The sequence below is a fragment of the Euprymna scolopes genome, chromosome 3, assembly GCF_053919585.1.
Source record: "Euprymna scolopes isolate OS-2025 chromosome 3, ASM5391958v1, whole genome shotgun sequence".
Taxonomy (NCBI): Eukaryota; Metazoa; Mollusca; class Cephalopoda; order Sepiida; family Sepiolidae; genus Euprymna; species Euprymna scolopes.
Genome location: NC_136484.1, coordinates 95,341,190 through 95,358,689, shown reverse-complemented (window position 1 = coordinate 95,358,689; position 17,500 = coordinate 95,341,190). Strand labels below are relative to the sequence as shown.

Genomic DNA, 17,500 nt, shown 5'->3' with positions numbered 1-17,500 from the left:
GACCTTGTGTCACATTTTGCTCGCGTGGGGAAGCTAATAAAGCGCAATAACTCGAGCCACTGGAGTTGGGAACTCTACACCTTTTTGTGATCAAAGTCATTTAAAATCTCCCCACTTTTTCATCGGCATCCTTTCCAAGAGATGAGGCAGATAAATATTTAGAACAAATCAAACATTTTATTTTAGATTATTACTTCTACAACTTGGAATTTTCGAATGTTTTTCATCTTCTAGCTTAAATTCACAGGTAACTGCATACACTTACCTGTGAATTATGCTCAGCAAAACACCTGTTGCTTGTGTATTCTCTTACGAACTTTTCATGATTCTAGAAATAGTTTTGGTAAATTTATAACATTGGATAAAAATAAAATGTATATAACGATTATATAAAAAGTAGTTTTCGATTTAGCATAAGCGAGGAGTACGTACAAGTGCATCTTTTTAAAGGCTATTTTATAGAATCACTCCCATTAGGCTTAAATCTTTCTCGGGGCACTTAAAAAAAATTTAAAACCACCAGATTGTGGAGAATTGACTGTGGTCAGAAGAGAAACGAATAATATATATATACCTTGTCTTGTGGGATTTTACATTAACCAAAGGTTATCATTATCTTTTTTTTTCTTTTTTCTAACCCTACTAGTTTACTGGAGTCAAATGACCTGTATCACATGATCAACAACTGTAGTTATAGGAGAGGAGTAATGCTTCTCCTTTTTTTTTTTTTTTTTTTTTTTTTTTAACTAGCCTGGATGCACGGCGTTTCCCGGGTATTTGGAGGTGTGTGTTGAACAAAAAAAAAAAAAAAAGGGAAGCAGGTAGGCTCGAACCCGTACCGTGAAGGGGGGAAAGAACGTGAAAAATAAAACGTGACGTCTTTGCCGTTGCGTCCATCGCCAAACCGGAAGTGGTGAAGGTTTAAAGTAAGATTAGTCAATCGAAAATATCGGCGAAAAAAGCGACCCATCCTTGTAGAAAAGTGCCCAGTTGAAGGTGAACGAATTAATGTTTTCAACCAATTATTTGATGTTTGTTGTCCGAAGGGTCGAGCCTCAAAGTGATACCAATCTTGTCAAAAGTTTTAGGCAGACATACATGCATACATACATTTAAACACACAGGTGAAATTTACATGATAGCTTATAGTTTGCTTCTTTGAGTAATCAGTGTTACGAGTATCTATCAAGTTATTGTTTGGTTGAGAAAGTCACACGACGAGCCAAATTGTAAAGGTTTCCATACATTGCATCACAAAGAAACAATTTGTTTCGAAACTTAAAGACAAGTACTATCGCTTCTCTCCTCAACCTGACCAATATTTATTTTCTTTTAGAACATTTTGCAAAATAAAACCTCATATGTAACCAATATGAGCAGTAACCGCGACAGATTATAGAGGATTTTTCTCTTATGGTTGAAGATCGAGAGAAATTGGATATTGCTCGTCAGGAAGTTAGAATCACTACCGTTAGGATTATATCTTTCTCAAGACACTTGAGAGAAAAAAAAATCCCTCAAAAATCACCAGATTGTGAACTGATTATCGTCAAGAGGAAGATGAGCCATGTACTTATCTTGTCTTGTGGGATTCTTAATTAATAAAAGGTTATTATTTCTGTTTATTTTTGTGAATAATCTTTATGGTAACTTTTTGTGAGGATGTTTTCTGCTTTTCAGAAAAATACAACAGAGTATGTGACAGGGGAGAATATTTGTGTGAATAAATTACAGTTATAATCATCTGAAGAGGAGTACTAGCCATTGATAGAAAATTCCCGAAGTACACGTTGGAATTCAAAAAAGAGCTTGAGGATCTCAAAATGAAATTCCTCCCAGCAGCACCGATTTCTTTTAATCTGTCTCGGAGATTGATAAAAGTCTATCCTCATTCACAGGAAAACCACCACAGATCGCGGTTACTAACCTGACATTCAAGCGTCTAGAAATGCATACTGACCGAAAGAGCTTTTGCAGTTTTTAGCTGGCATGACCAATGATTTGGAGAGATGAAACTTCTTAAACTGTTCACTCTCTGGAACACCTGTGCACTGGCCCGCGCACCCTCCGGGGCCTGGGCGACAAGATCAAAGTGTAGTATTTGTTCCGACAGATACTGCAAAGCTATGACTAGCAAAGACCAGCTATGACTAGCAAAGACCATATGTGGGGCCAACCCCGCATATCTAAACTTGGTCACTGAAAGGGCAACCCTTCATACCAACAGTTTCTAATCCAGCTCCCATTTCCCACCTCTCGGGAGCTGGTTTCCCCTTTCCCTCCCCCCATCTCCACATCAAAAAACGGCCTTGTGCCTAATTTGCTACGTGGGGAAACAAATAAATAAATGCTGCAAGCAAAGACCAGATGTGGGGGCAACCCCACATACCTGACCTTTAACCAGCTCCCATTTCCCACCTCTCGGGAGCTGGTCCCCTTTTTCCCTTCCCCCTCCCTTCACTCCTCACATTAAAAATTGGCCTTGTGCCTAATTTGCTCGGTGGGTGGGGGAGCAAATAAATACCCTCTGGAACACCTGTGCTGCTGATTAATCATTTCTACGTCATCAATAAATATTACCGAGTGACCTTCACGGTCCTGAAGAATTGATATTTCAATGAAAATGAAATCATTGGCAACATTTTCCAGAACCTTCCAACTCCATCATATTGGCCCACCAGTCCTTGTTAGATCACTGACGTGACATGACGTTAAGCCTGAACAGAACCGGATGGGTGACCATTTGGGAATAATATTCACTGCATTTATTCAGGTAATTGCATAGGTATAACACCTCAGAGAGATGGACGCCCCTGCCATGCACGGTTAAAAGTAACCTTGGTCAACGTGTAGCATCTCTTAGCCTCTCTTTGATATTCTGAAAGGTTACTATATTATACTAAATTGAGTTTCTCAGTCGCAACATATTTTGGAAAGAGACGTTTTGTTAAAAAGAAACGAATCAGACAGATGAAGCCTTTTAGGCCCTGTATGGCAATTCTCCAGTAACGATGTCACAAATAAAACATTCACTTCTAATTTGTCATGAGCCAACATGAAAGTAGTAAGGCCTAGAAACTGTCATGAGAATGCTCGTGTCAGTGCACAATAGGCACCGCCAAAACTGGGGGGGGGGGACAGGTAAGTACTTTTTGACGGACCGTCTTTTTAAAAATCTACCAAAAATCAGATAATTATCCAATCAATACGAAATTTTCAGCGATTATTAAGAGAAGAATTAACTTTATAACAGTGTACTTATTTTTCATAAACGATGTTTGTATATTTTGTTTGCTTACAAAACCCCCCTTGTTTTGAGGGGGTACAAATATGCTTAAAATAATCATCTGAAACTGAACACAACATATTGTGTTGTTGTAAGGGACAGAATTATAGATTAAAAAAAAATAAATTGTTTGCATACCTTATTTTGACGTCTGAATATCAGAACTTCGATTGTGTTTAATTATCCCGCTTTTGAGTTTTGAAGTGTGAAATTCGGTGAATATGTTAAGTAAAATAATTAATTTAAGTTAAGCAAAAAAAAAAAAAAAAAATTTTTATATTTATACGAAAAAAGCCATTTTAAAATCTTTGATAAATAAATTAACAATTTTTTTTTTAGCGAGCCGAATAATGCATGGCCATTATTAAACAGGGCATGCTTTGAAGAATCGATACAAAAAAAAATTCGATAAATATTGTGCCCTTTGTGTTAAAAATAGCATCATTTTTTCGATCCCGTTTGAAAATGTTTGCCGCCTTTCGACTACGGTGGACCAAACACGCTGAAATAATTTTGTTTTTATTCTGCTTTAAATTGCCCCCCCCCCATTTTGGGGAGCCTGGCCCCCACACACATACACATTAAAAACTAAACTCATACAAATGGTCACCCATCTGGTACTGGCCAGCCTCAGCGTTAATAATACATTGAAATTTTCGTCACTGAAAAATAAGTTTTTTGGGGCCTGTTTGGTCTTCCATAGTTTGCTTTTTATCTACTACAAACGTAAACATTGTCGATCTAGACTCTAGATCGACGCGAAGTAACTGGTTGCCTATATGAATAAGTGGAATTATTTGAAATCCAGGCACTTATAATATTTTTGCATATTCTCATAGAAAATCATCCTAAATCTTAGTTAGACAACAAATAAATAAATTAATTATTTCAAAAACCTTTTTTTAAATATTTATGTACGTTTTTTGTGCAAGACAAAAAATGTCAATTGTTAACTTTTTGGGAAAATTTAACATTTAAAATTTAATTAAAAATAGTAGAAAAAGTTTTACATTATTCTGTTTTCTATATGATAAAATTCAGGGTTTTATCTTTCTGGAAAAAAAAAAGTTACTCAGAAATAATGGATTTTAATAAATGTAATTTCGTTTTAAAAAACAACAACTTGATTTTTCGGCCATTTTTGGCGGTGCCTAGTGCACAATCTGGTTTACCTGGAGATTGTGATTTTTTTTAAATATTAACTTCTCTGTTAAGTTTTCATCCTGAACAGACCTTCTAAGACAGGCTTTTTTCTGGCAGAGTTGAAAAATCTTTTAACTTCGCCTTCTTAGATGAGCATTCTGCTGGGGTTTGATCCTCTTTGTCAAGATTCACCAAAGAATTTGAAGGTGAACTGATTCAGTTATCTGTTAAAAGAGTCCCAACATTGATTTTACTTTTATGGGACATCAGGAAGGCTGTCAAACACCTCCTTGTCAAAGAGAGCTATCTATCTGACTCTACCCATAACGCTGAGCAAGGATCAATTAGAGATGCTGAGTAAAATCCCTGTTCAAACTCCACCAAGAGTGATACTTCCTTTTATGTTGGATCTGCATTCCAAACTATTTCTGGGAATTTTACTCGTCGCCCACCTGGTTGTGTGCTTGTTAACTTTACAAGTGTCTATCAAAGTTTGGTTTGGTGAACAAAGTCATATGACAAGCCAAATTGCAAAGATTACCAGACAACCAAATTACATCACGAAGAGATAATTTATTTGGAAACTTTACAGATAAGTATTATTGTTTCTCACCTCTACCGGTATTTATTTGGTATTAGGAATCGAGAATGATTTTATAAAATTAACAATTATTTATTTTATTATACAATGGTTATGCAGCAGTATTTATTGAAGTTTAGATCGAATGGATGGATATAGGTTTATGCAATGCAGATAGACCCTTTCCATTACCCTCTTTTATGTTGTACCGGGTTAACGGCGATGATTAAGGTCGTTCCCCCAGAGTGAGACCCTTTCATTGCACGGCAATTGGGTTGACCTTTGCGACTGTCCCAAATGTGGACAATTCGGTTGCACTATTTCTAAATGACGACATTAAGATATATATTTTTTAAATATGAAATACAAGATGCTTTTATATATTTTTTAATATTTTATTGATTTGTCAAATTGTGAAAAGTTTATAACTCATTAAAATGTCTTATATGTTTTTCAGATGCTGCACTTCAATTTCTTGTTTTCTGTCAGTGAAGGAGAAATCGTTCACGACTGAGACTATTTTTATTTTTGTTCCTCTTCTCCACGTTAAAAAACGACCATAGTGTCTAACTCTGTCCCGTGGGGAGGGAAAGTAAATAGGAACTCTTTAACATGTCTGTAAAATATATTGGTGATGTTATAGAATCAACTCCCGCCCCGTCTCCAATTCGGTATTTATTTTATTATATTTTTAATTTATATTTTACTTTATTTTTGCTTATTTATTTATATTTTTTTAGGGGGTAGGGTTTTTCCGAATTCTCTGAGAATATCTTCAAGGACATGTCCTTCATTAATCCCAACATTAACTCTGAGTCCGGATTTAAATAAAATATTCGTTGACATCGGGGGGGGGGGGGCGGTTTGTAGCCCAGTTTGGAGACGGGAGTGATTTTATTAGATGCGAAAATTCTTTTAATTCCTAAAATAAATTTTGTGATGTTGTTAAACATGTGTTAATACTTTTTTATAATATATGTAAAAAAATGTTCACATCCTATGAAGCAGCAGATATGTATGATGTATGAATATTTACAACAGAAATTAAAACAAACAAGTGAAACATGCATGGTCCCTTGTGAATGCACAGAGAACGAGTCATAAAAAAATGACTAAGTTCAGCACTCACCCACCCCAATTAGCCCCAAACGGTGCAGTTTTAGGCTTCAACATATGTAAATTTGAGTTCTGCACCAAAAGTGCCCAAGGCGTTAACATACTTAAATTTGAGTTCAACACCATGCAAAACTGCTAAATAGACATACGCAGAAAATTTTCGACAAATATGGTAAAATAGTCCCCAAAATAGATTGTTTTTATTAGCCCTAAAAGAGCCCCTGGGGCACACCCAAGAGTTATCGCAAAGTATAGACAAACAAAATTATATAGAAATCAGTTAGTTATAATTTTTTTCTAAAAATCCAAGATATCAATTTTTTTTTAATAAGCACAAAAGTGTCAATTTTAGCCATTTTAATCCGAAAGGCACCTCTGGAGGTGGGGGGGGGGGAACCAGAGTTGTCCCGGAAAATCCGTTCCATTACTTTTTTACTCATATCATGTTTAATGTTTGTGCAAAATTTTAAAAAATTCCAAGGAGTAGTTATTGAGCAAAGTGCGGACAGGCAAACGGATGAACGGACAAGGGTGAATTTACAGGTCCACTCTCCTTTTGTCGGGGGGACCAACAATGATGTAATTTTAAACGAATAGAATCTTTTATTACTACATTTTTATAAATAATAATAATAATAACAGTAAATTTTTACTTTAACTGCAACTCAACACTCACCTTTAAAATGACGACCTTTAATGGTTATCGCGTATGCGGAAAACGAATATCACATTTAAATTTGGAGCAGGTAAGTATTTTTCTGGATATTAAGATATTTTTTCCAATACATTACATAATGAATTCCAATGGCAGTCTCCATTCTTTACATGAGGAGGGGGTATTTTGTAACAAGCATGCGGATTTGTACCTGTTCAGTTGGGAAACAAAACATGACTGCCAGTGAAAACATAAGGGTTTTCATTGGATAATAAAAGTCTCAATATTCTGAAAACTACTTGTCTGCCTTACATTTAAATGTGATATTCGTTGTAAGCATACCTGAAAACCATTAAAAGTCATGGATTTAATGGTAATTGTTGAGTTGCAGTTAAAGTAAATAATAATAATAATAATAATAATAATAATAATAATAATAATAAATTGTTCTATTCAGTTTAAAAATGCATCATTTTTGGTTTTAAATTATATACTATATATGAGGGCCATTCCAAAAGTAATGCCTCCTATTTTCATCCCGCCTGAATGAATCAGAGGAGATTGCTATGATGACTGAACTTATGCATTCATGACCTGAAATTTTCATCTCTCTGTTGCAGAAATTGACAGCATGAGACTCTAAGAAAGCAACCCCGGTCATGGACGTGTGACGGAAGGTGAGATGCGTCATTGAATTCTTCCATGCAGAAAAATATTGAGCCAATGGACATTTACCAGCGCCGGTTGAACGCTTACGAAGTCGATACAGTATTCGTCAGCACAGTTAGATGGGTTAGTCGATTTCAGAGCGGCGACAGAGTGCACCATGAACGCTCATACACAGCCACCACCCGATTGTTGGCAAAAGTGCATTGAGAATAGTGGTGATTATGTAGAAAAATAAAGTCTGAAGCACAAAAGGTTGCTCGTTTTAATAGTCTTGATAGCTCTCCAACATTTTGAGTTAATAAAAATAGGCTTTACTTATGGAAGGGCATGTGTGTGTATAAATGTTAATGGAATTAAATCACGTTTCAGCAATAAGTATTTGTATTTTAATGCTTACCTATGTTTCAAAAAAGTTATTCCGGTTTAGTAGAAGGCTGTTATCTCAGCCTTAGTTCATTTTTTTTTTAACATGTATGCTTCTCATAACATAAACCATAGCCATTTATAATTAATATTTGATTCAGCAAAGCACATTCAGCTAAAAAAAAAAAAAAATTTCCGGTATTTCTTGAAGATAATTCCGTTATTAGTATGTCTAATTATAAAACAAAATTCGAAATCGATCCATCGAAGTTGTTTAGTTTAATCTGCTTTCAAAATGGCCGCCCAACGGTATTAGAGAGGGACTTATACAGGGGAGATAATTGAAGGAAATATTAGATTCATTGGGGGGGGGGGGAGAAAATGGCACCGTAAAAATAGCATATGTAAAAATGGCACGAGTGAAGAACTAGAACAAAATGGCACAAGTGAAAATCTCACAATGAGTTTATAAAAATCTTGGCAACACTACGTAAAGAAAAAACATTAAAAAAGCTTGCCAACTTATAAAATTATAGCTACTTTTAAATGTAAATGAGGATTCTTTGCAAAATTCTCATTTTTAAGCAATTACACGATTTTAGAACCGGAAAAACCATTGGAATGGTCCCATCACTACTATTAACATCAAAAAATTTAGTGACAACTAAAAACAAAATTATGTTTACAAAATTACATATATTTCTGAAATTTGTGATGAGGATTGATTATTCATATTATTTGAATTCTTCAGATTATTGTTCTCATCTTCAAGGCTTTTTTCATGGTTTGGTCGGTGTAACTTCAGACCTTCTTTGCATTTGGAAATCTTTCTATCAAACTTGGGAATCAGAATAGAATTTCAAACAGAACCCTTTATACATTATATTTAATTTTTATTTAATAAACTAGGTGTTTTTTTTTTGTTGTTTGTTTTTTTGTTTTTTGTAACGATATTGCCATTTTTCATATGGGAAAATGCACCGCCGGTGATTCACAAGTCACGTGACATCATTAAAAGGAAATTTTAGTCAAGATTAGTATCTCACTTAATTTAAACAGAATTTGTTTGCAGTATGGGTATATTAGAAATGTTTCACAAATTTTAAATGGGTAAAATTTATTCAAGTGATTATTGAAAATGTAATCATGTGATTAAAATTTAATTTAAATTAACCATGTGTAGTCGCTTTCCTATCAATTATTCATCGAAAATGGATATTAGCAGCAAAGCGACCAATGTGGATCGTTTTTACTATTCAGAAATGTGGTTAAAAGTAAAGAACCTTACCTCATGCATTGTGCGGCTCGTGTTAGGAAAGAAAAAAAAGAGAAAATAAAAATTGCCCCCCCCCCTGGTATTTATGGACTGAAAATCACGTGATGTGACGATGAGATGTGGTTGGGTCTCTCTATAAAAGAGCCGTCTTCTTTATTTTGGGTGTCAGTGTAGAGAAGAGAACAGTTGGATTGGAGTTTGAGACTTTTGATCTGAGGTTGAGTTCAAATTTAACGTCAAGAAAATTTAAAATTTAAATGGAATTTGATGCATATTTGTTCAGTGACTAATGAGATTCTTATTTCAGTCACCTAAATTATTTAGAGTGAAATGAGTTTAGGAATTTATATCCAAACCTAAATATTATTTTTACTAAAAAAAATAACATTAACACACTGTTATAGCACGTTTAATCCTGAAAACACCACACACTTTTATATCTACTTATGTTATATCAGAAACTGAGCAACCCCTAAAAATCTTTAAATATTGAATTTTAGGCATTTCAAAAAAATAACTTGCAGAATCTGGTAGCTGAGTGTCAAATCAATAATAATCTGCTAAAAATAAAAATTAAAAAAAAACGAAAAGAACCTCTCCCATACGGGCAATAATTTGGTTTTATCTTTCTCTTGATTGTTTCCAATAAGTGGGGATCAATTACCTACAACTTTGTATTAGAAACTGAGCACCCCTTAAAAATCTTTACATATTGAATTTTTTGCATTTGGGTTAAATTTGTTAGTTTGTAATCGCTAATAATCCGCTCAAAAAATTGAAAAAGAAAAACGAAATTAAAAAGAATGATACTCTTGCAGAATTAGACTTGAATCCTCAGGATTTTCCGTCAATTATGAGTAGGGCTCGACTGGATGAAGCTGAGCATTGTTCAAATGTTGAAACACTAAATTGACATTTTTTTCTTTTTAATAGAAAAATGTAATTTTGTAATTATTTCCTGGATGATGGGAGTATTTTTTCTGTTTATTTTATAACATCTGTTGACAAAAAATAATTTGTAAATTCTCCCAAAACAAACTTTTCTGTATTTACGGTTTTCATAGAAAGCATGCATCTTTTCTTATAAAAAAATCTGCTTACAAAAAAAAAAAAAAAAAAAACGTTTACTGCCAATTTTCTTAATAAAAAAGCAAAAAATATAAGTATTCTTGAAAAAAATCTTTCACCTAACAATTTACAGTAAAAAAATACGAAAATTATTTAGAGTTTTATATCAATTTGTTTCAATTAATAATTTATGACGAAACTATACCATAATAATCGAATTCAACTTTAAAAATATATTTTTTTTTAATTTTAATGATAATGTGGTAAAAAGAAAAAGGATATTGTTTAAAAAAAGGAACACATAAATGAAAGTGTAAAGACTCCCAGACAACGCCGGGTAAATACAGCTAATAGTTTATAAAATCTTTTTTTTTTTCTGTTACATATTACATGCTGTTTGAAGATTAAAATACAAACAGTTTCTGAATTAAAATATAAATTATATAGAGTGACCCATAAAACTGCCAATCATAAAATTGTTAACAACATTCACGACCCTTTCTGAAATTTTTTAAGACACTTCAATTAGAAAAGTTGATTTTATTTGGTTTAAAACAGCAGTTAATATTTATAATATATTTTTTTAATATAATTGCTTTTTAGGAGGGTATGTCATCTCTTTAAAACTATATCTCTCTCTCAAAAATGGGCCTAAAATCTATTTTCAATCGATATTTATTTCATAATTGCCTAATTCTCAAACTTTGTTAAAATTACATAATTTTCCATTGCCTAATTTTCCGGGCACCAAAAACTTAGAAGCTTATAGTCCAATGAGTGTGAAGCCCATTCAAGATCACACCACTAACTGATCATCAAAGTGGCCTTCTATATCATTGAACGGCGATAAAATAAAGATTGTTGGATATTAATGACTGGAAGTTGGTGGACAAGTCAAGCATAGATTTAAATTATGAAAGAATCTTGAAGACTGTATGTTTACCTGTACATTCGATTCCTTTACTTGGGTTTCCTTCAAATCCTTTGTTGCAGATGCAGTCTTTGATCGTCAGATGGCCTTTCGACTTGGTATGAGAATTTCCAGGACATTTGCGACACACCTTCTCGCTTCCAAGGTAATAGGTATTTTGGGGGCAAGCTGTTAAAGAAATATTTATTCTGTAATCTAAGACACACAATGCAATTCAGAATATCATTTATCAATCAAAAACATTTTATAACTAATGGAGATTTGGTATCTGTCTGAAGCCTAAACCATACTATTACTTCTATTAGTTGTACTTGAGTGGAGAGATAATCTTGTAATCCCCCACCCCACCCCCCAAAAAAAAAAGAAAGCAAAAGAAATAACTATCGTAGAGAAAAGAAAATTATCCAATTGCAAATATTAAATGTAGTTGTCTCAAAGCAAAAATTGGTAGCATCAATACAATCAGAGAAAAGAATTCCAGGTAAAGAATGGTAGTATTAATCCAGTCAGGATCAGCAGTGACCCGTTATTTTTTATTTTACTGTTAATTTTTATTTATTCTTTATTTTTATTTATTTATTTTTTATTCTATTTTTATTATTATCTATCTTTAATTTTGTTTTTATTTTTATTTATTTATTATGTTATTTTTATTTATTTTTATTTTATTTATTTATATATTTTATTTTATTATTTATTTATTTTATTTTTATTTATTTTTATTTATTTTTATTTTATTTTTATTTATTTTTATTCATTTATTTATTTTTTGAATCCTTTGAGATGAGGCTTCATAATTTGTGCATTCATTCTTTTTGCAAACTGTTATCCTCATCTTCATTGTTGATATTTCATGACGTTTCGGCCAACTCATCCTCTGACCTTCTTCATGTAATTAATCACGACGGGATAGGAATGCTGAGTCTTATAACTTATTTTCAGTAATTACTGCCTTCCATAGTTGTCGTCTCGCCACGTTTTGGCCAACTAATCCTCTGATCTGCTTGGGCAGGATTGAAACTACTGTCTTTAAACAATGTTCAACTGGAACCATAAAGACTCTGCGCCTTTATCCACTGTGCCACAAGCCCCAACAACAACTAGGAAGATGAGGATGATAATCTGCAAAAAGAATAAAAGCACAAAAAGCGATGACTGAAAAATTAAAAAACATTCAGCGTATTTTAAACAGCGATCCTGCTACATGATTGGTTTATTATTATCATACCTGGCTATAAATATGTTCAAATCTTTGTGATCATACCCAGCAACATCAATTGTACCAGCTTGCAGCATTCATTTGGTGGTTGGTCATGATTGGGGTTTCACACCAGTCGACGATTCGTTCTCAACAATCAGTCCAACAGAAACTGGACCATTTTGGTAACCTTTTAGTTGTTAGGCTGAGGTATTTGTTCTGGATAGTCCTGGGAGGTCCACCCTCCCAGGCCTTGCTACGTGGCTTTTGAGTGAAGTAATTTTATTGCTTACTATTTGATGCACTCTCACCAGGAAATGTCGATGGGTTGCCCAGGTAATTTAAGGTCAGAATGCTCCTTCTTTAAAGGCGTTGGCTTGATTCTCCCCCACCTCCTGACCTGGTTCAAGCTCTGTTGAGATTTCTGCAAGCTTTTCTAGTAAATCTCAACAGAGTTTAAGCTCTACTTAGATTGTACAGACTCTGCCTGTACAAGTTAAAATCGTAAGAAAAGAAAGTCCATAATATTTAGCAGGACATGACGAGAGAAAGCCGTGGTCTTCTTTTAACGAATCTCGTTTTTTGTGACGTCATAGTAGTTGGTGCTAAGCAGATAAACAAGAGGCTTTAAAGGGAACGGTTACACATTACATATAAACATATAACAGTGGTAATTTCTTTCTAAAATTATTTCATTTTAATCGAGTAATTGTTTGGTATTTACAAAGAATACTGATGGTTTTGTTTATATCGTTTTAAGGTAAAAGTCCGATAGTGATTTGAAGATATAAAAAGTCGTCTGGACTAAAATTCAAGATGGATGACAAATACATTTTGATATGAAAATAGTTTTGTTGCAATATTTTTGATATAATGAGAAAGGTAGAGATTTACATGTTGCCCACCTCAGCATGATGTGACACAAGGTCGGGAAAGTGGGGCTGTCAAGCAAGTTCTCCTAAAGGAAAGGCACTCTTGCTTAACAAAAATTGCCTGGGCATCCCTGTTGTCATTCCCCAATCAGAGCATCTTAGGCAGCAAGTATGAAACTTACTCCACCTGAGAGCCGGGTGGCAAGGCCTGGGAAGGTGAACCTCCTAGGTAATATCTAAGCTGCATATCTCATTCCAACAGGTACTGGACCAGCTCCTGGCCCCGCACCTGTCGAGCTGATTCTCAAGAACAGATTCTTGACTTGCACTTTTCTACCTATTCTCCAAGAAACCAGAGTAGCAAAGAGACTCATCCTCCAACATCCAAAATAATGAGGAGAGTATGATTAAAGAAACTTGGAAAGTTCTACTTATAGACACTGGTGGTAGGAACTGACCAATCAGATATATCCATGCTCTGCTAGCAACCAATCAGAAACCGAAATCAATTAATAAAACATACTGGATATTTTAGAATCCCCACACATAATTGTTTGTGTCCACACGAGAAGGAATCTTGCTTTTCGTCTGCAAACTTTAACAGTTCAAGACTTATACAGATTAGCTACCCACCGAAAATTCTATTCTTTGTCACATGACTTTTACAGAGTAAGTACCCATCAGAAACTCTATTTTTCATCTGAAGACTTATACAGATTAGCTACCCATCAAAAACTTTTCTAAAATTAAACATGGCTTTCAATTTAAGAATTTTTATACACAATAATAAGTTTGTATAATATAAAAACGTTTTTCTTGTCCTGATAAAATATTCTAATTGAATTTTAACCACATATGAAATTGAACTTTTATGTCCACTTGTCGACACCATGTTTTTTTTTAATTTGTTAGCAGTAAAATATTATTGACTAGAAATTCAGTTAAAACTTGTTTCTTTTTTTTTGTTTTTTAATTATGTTCCAAGTTTATTTTTTAATGTCAAAAATTCTTCGTGGGAAAACGAAATTTTAAAACAGTTCAAATATGTTTAAAACTTTAAAAATAATTTTATTTTGGGGCAAAAAAATACAATTTAAATAACGCGAAAGGAACGATGAAGTAACTTTGTTAATTTATTCATTTACAAATAGGTTTTCACTTTTATAACAATTAAAAAATTAATTTATTATCGGTTTTATTTTATTTCAATTACTTATCGTTCATTCTTAACTTGCTTATTTAATTACTAAAATTGTTTGTTTCGTAATTTCATGATTATAGCTCATTGGCCTTTCAAGTTTAAATTGTATCTTTATATTTTTATATTTGTATCTTTATATTTTTCACCAATAAAATAATTTAGTGTAGTCATCCTTCTACATTGATACACTATGCAAACACCGAGCTGTGAGCGAAATGAGAGAGCACATTCTAGTACAGGATCACGTTAGAGATGGTGATGATGTTCGAAAACACATTCGAGAAAACGCTCACGTGAATGACGTCACAGGTGTAATGAGAAGTAAAGCGTGGCGGGAGAGTGAGGAATTAAATGACGTTGCTACAACACACAAAAAAAGCGAGTTGAAGTTTTTTCTTTCTATGTTTTTCTAGCTTGCGACTGCGGCTACGACGTGTTGGGTAACGTTACACCAATCTAGTTGCCCCGTTTTTGAGCTAGATTTCCCGCACACTAAAAACCAACCTTGGATTAAACTCTGCCCTCGTAAAGCGACAAATGAATAGCGAAACACGTAATTACATAGATTGTAACGAACAATATTTTCTACAGAACAAATAGGCTGATATTGTAATAAAAAAAAAGTACAATCGATTTTGTTTGACTTTGCATACAAAGAAAATTATTTGCAGATTGTCAAAAAATATAAAACGATTTTTAGTCCATAAAATCCATGCAACAATGTTTATTTATTTTAACTTTTTTTTTTTTTTTTAACTAATTCTTGTTTGTTTTTTTTATAATTAATATTGAATATAGTTCTGTTTCAGTAAAAACCAGACCGTGTTCCTTTATTTTTTATTGCAATTTTTAACGTTTTCTGATACTCTTTTACGCACGCTGTCATCCATTATCGACAGCCTGACTTTTCGACATGTTTCATTTGCACCAAAAAGTATGACGTCACGTTCAATCACACTGGCATCTTTATTTTACGAAGACCACAGCCAGCCACAATTTTTTTTAGCAGTTTACAAGTTATTGAACTGATAAAATGCTCACAGGCTTATTTCTATATCATTGATGAAAAATAAACAGAAAAAAAAAACGATTCATGACAATCACCTCATATATCAAATAGCAGCTACCAAATATGTTCTTACACTTGAGGAAAATAATTCAAGGTTAACAGTAATGGTCTATGAAAGAATTAGTCCGTATGTCAATATCATTGAAATATGTTCAAAATTATAATACGGCACAATAAGTGTAGTCACATTCAATAAATGGACGTATGTTTGACTTTTTTAATAACTTATATTGTAAGCAACATACCTATTGGCTAAAAAGTATAAGCAATATGTCATTGTAACTCATCACCAAAAGTTGAAACTTATGAATAATGACAATCGTACGTGGAAACTGTATGACAATGAGTGGGTCTATGTAGACATTTCTAAAAGATCTGACAAATAAAACATGTAAAAAACTAGCTGGCCCGACCCAGCATTGTCCGGGAGTGTCTGATAGCAGTCAGTATCAACAATAAGTGTATCTGGCTGTGTATCTTTATCTCTCTCTCTCTCTCTCTCTCTCTCATTTATATATTTCTCTTTCTCTCTCTCTCTCTCTCTCTCTCTCTCTCTCTATATATATATATATATATATATATATATATATATATATATATATATATATATATATATATATATATATTATATATTCTTTTTGTATCTTTGTTTTCTTCATAACAAACACATCGATGTAATTAGTTGATGAACATAAATAATTATCCATGGAAAAAATAGCGGTGTTCAACATGAACTTTCTCTTGCTGGAAGATATATATGACCGGATATAGAATATATTCGATGAAATCGGTTGGAATTTTTATTCCATTAGATAAACAACACAAAATGAAAATTTCTCAAAATCGGTTAGCAACTATTGATTTAATATATGAAATACGATTTAGTTTTAATGGCGAGAAATCCACAAGATAACATATATATATGTGTGTGTGTGTGTGTGTGTGTGTGTGTGTGTGTGTGTGTGTGTGTGTGTGTGTGTGTGTGTGTGTTAGAAAAAGAATAAAAGAAGAAGAAATCAAAGTATATAGATATAAGTTAATATTTGAAATTAATAATGTTAATAAGTTAATATTTAAAAATTACTGTAGAAAACAAATTTCACCAAATATTGCTATTGCCCATTAACACATCTGTTGGTGAATGGGATGCTGGAAATGCTACAAAAATTAACTGAAGGACTACATGAAAAAGTCTGATTTAAATTGTGACCCCCTTCACATTTAATCCGGCTAGGTGTTTATATCGTCGGCCTCCAAAAATCAACAGAGATTAGACCATTTCTGTAATGATCTGGTCCCTGGTAATTGCGATGTAAAGCTGTTCCTGTGTACTTCTAGGAGCTCCACCCTCACAGGCTTTGCTTTCTCTCTTTAAGAAGGGGTTAGTTTTATTGCTAATCGCCTGAGGCGCCCTTACTGGGGAATGCCGAGGGGGAGGGACTTGCCCAGGGACGTTTTGCCGGTCAGAGTGCCCCTTCTCGGCGGGGGGGGGCGCTGATTTCTCAATCCTACTTTTCCATTTCTGGTGTCTAAGTTCTTGTGGTGGGAGGAGAACTAAACATCTCCCCACCCCAACATTCGTGTTTACTATCTGTCCTATTTCAGACCACCTTAATACTTAACACAAACATTTTAGCTTAAACAGCAAAAGTATTTTATTTAGCAATTCTCATCACAATTCCGTACACAACTGTGAGGCATGCGTTCTGTTCAATCATTAAGCATTATTTGTTTCCCTAAATGAATCGAGACGGCTATTCTTCAAATTGTATGCACTTGCAAAAAGATTGAAAACTTTCTGATTAATGTTCTCGTCTAGATGTTCTTGCTTGAAGATGTCATGCAAATGACGGTTCTGTTTGCTTTGCTAATGAATTAGATATTTCTGATCAATCTTGAAACCAGTGTGGCTTTTTTTTCTTTTCTGGTGTACCCCCCCATCTCATTTGGATAATAATGAGTATATATCAGAGGACCATATGTAAATTAGAGAAGACGTTCATGAAAGTCTCTTAATGAGTGCATACTTTTTATTTTACTTTATTTATTTGGCTCAAAATGTGTGCAGCAATC

The 17,500-nt window shown here is 33.6% G+C and overlaps 1 protein-coding gene across 1 annotated transcript in view; it reads right to left on the bottom strand.

Moving 5' to 3' along the window:
• LOC145261966 (uncharacterized) overlaps nt 1-17,500 on the bottom strand; it is a 620,004-nt gene that overhangs the window by 500,000 nt on the left and 102,504 nt on the right. The window contains exon 7 of the mRNA XM_080119795.1: nt 11,100-11,255. Coding sequence (XP_079975921.1) covers nt 11,100-11,255 — 156 coding nt within the window. The remainder of the gene's footprint in view (nt 1-11,099; nt 11,256-17,500) is intronic.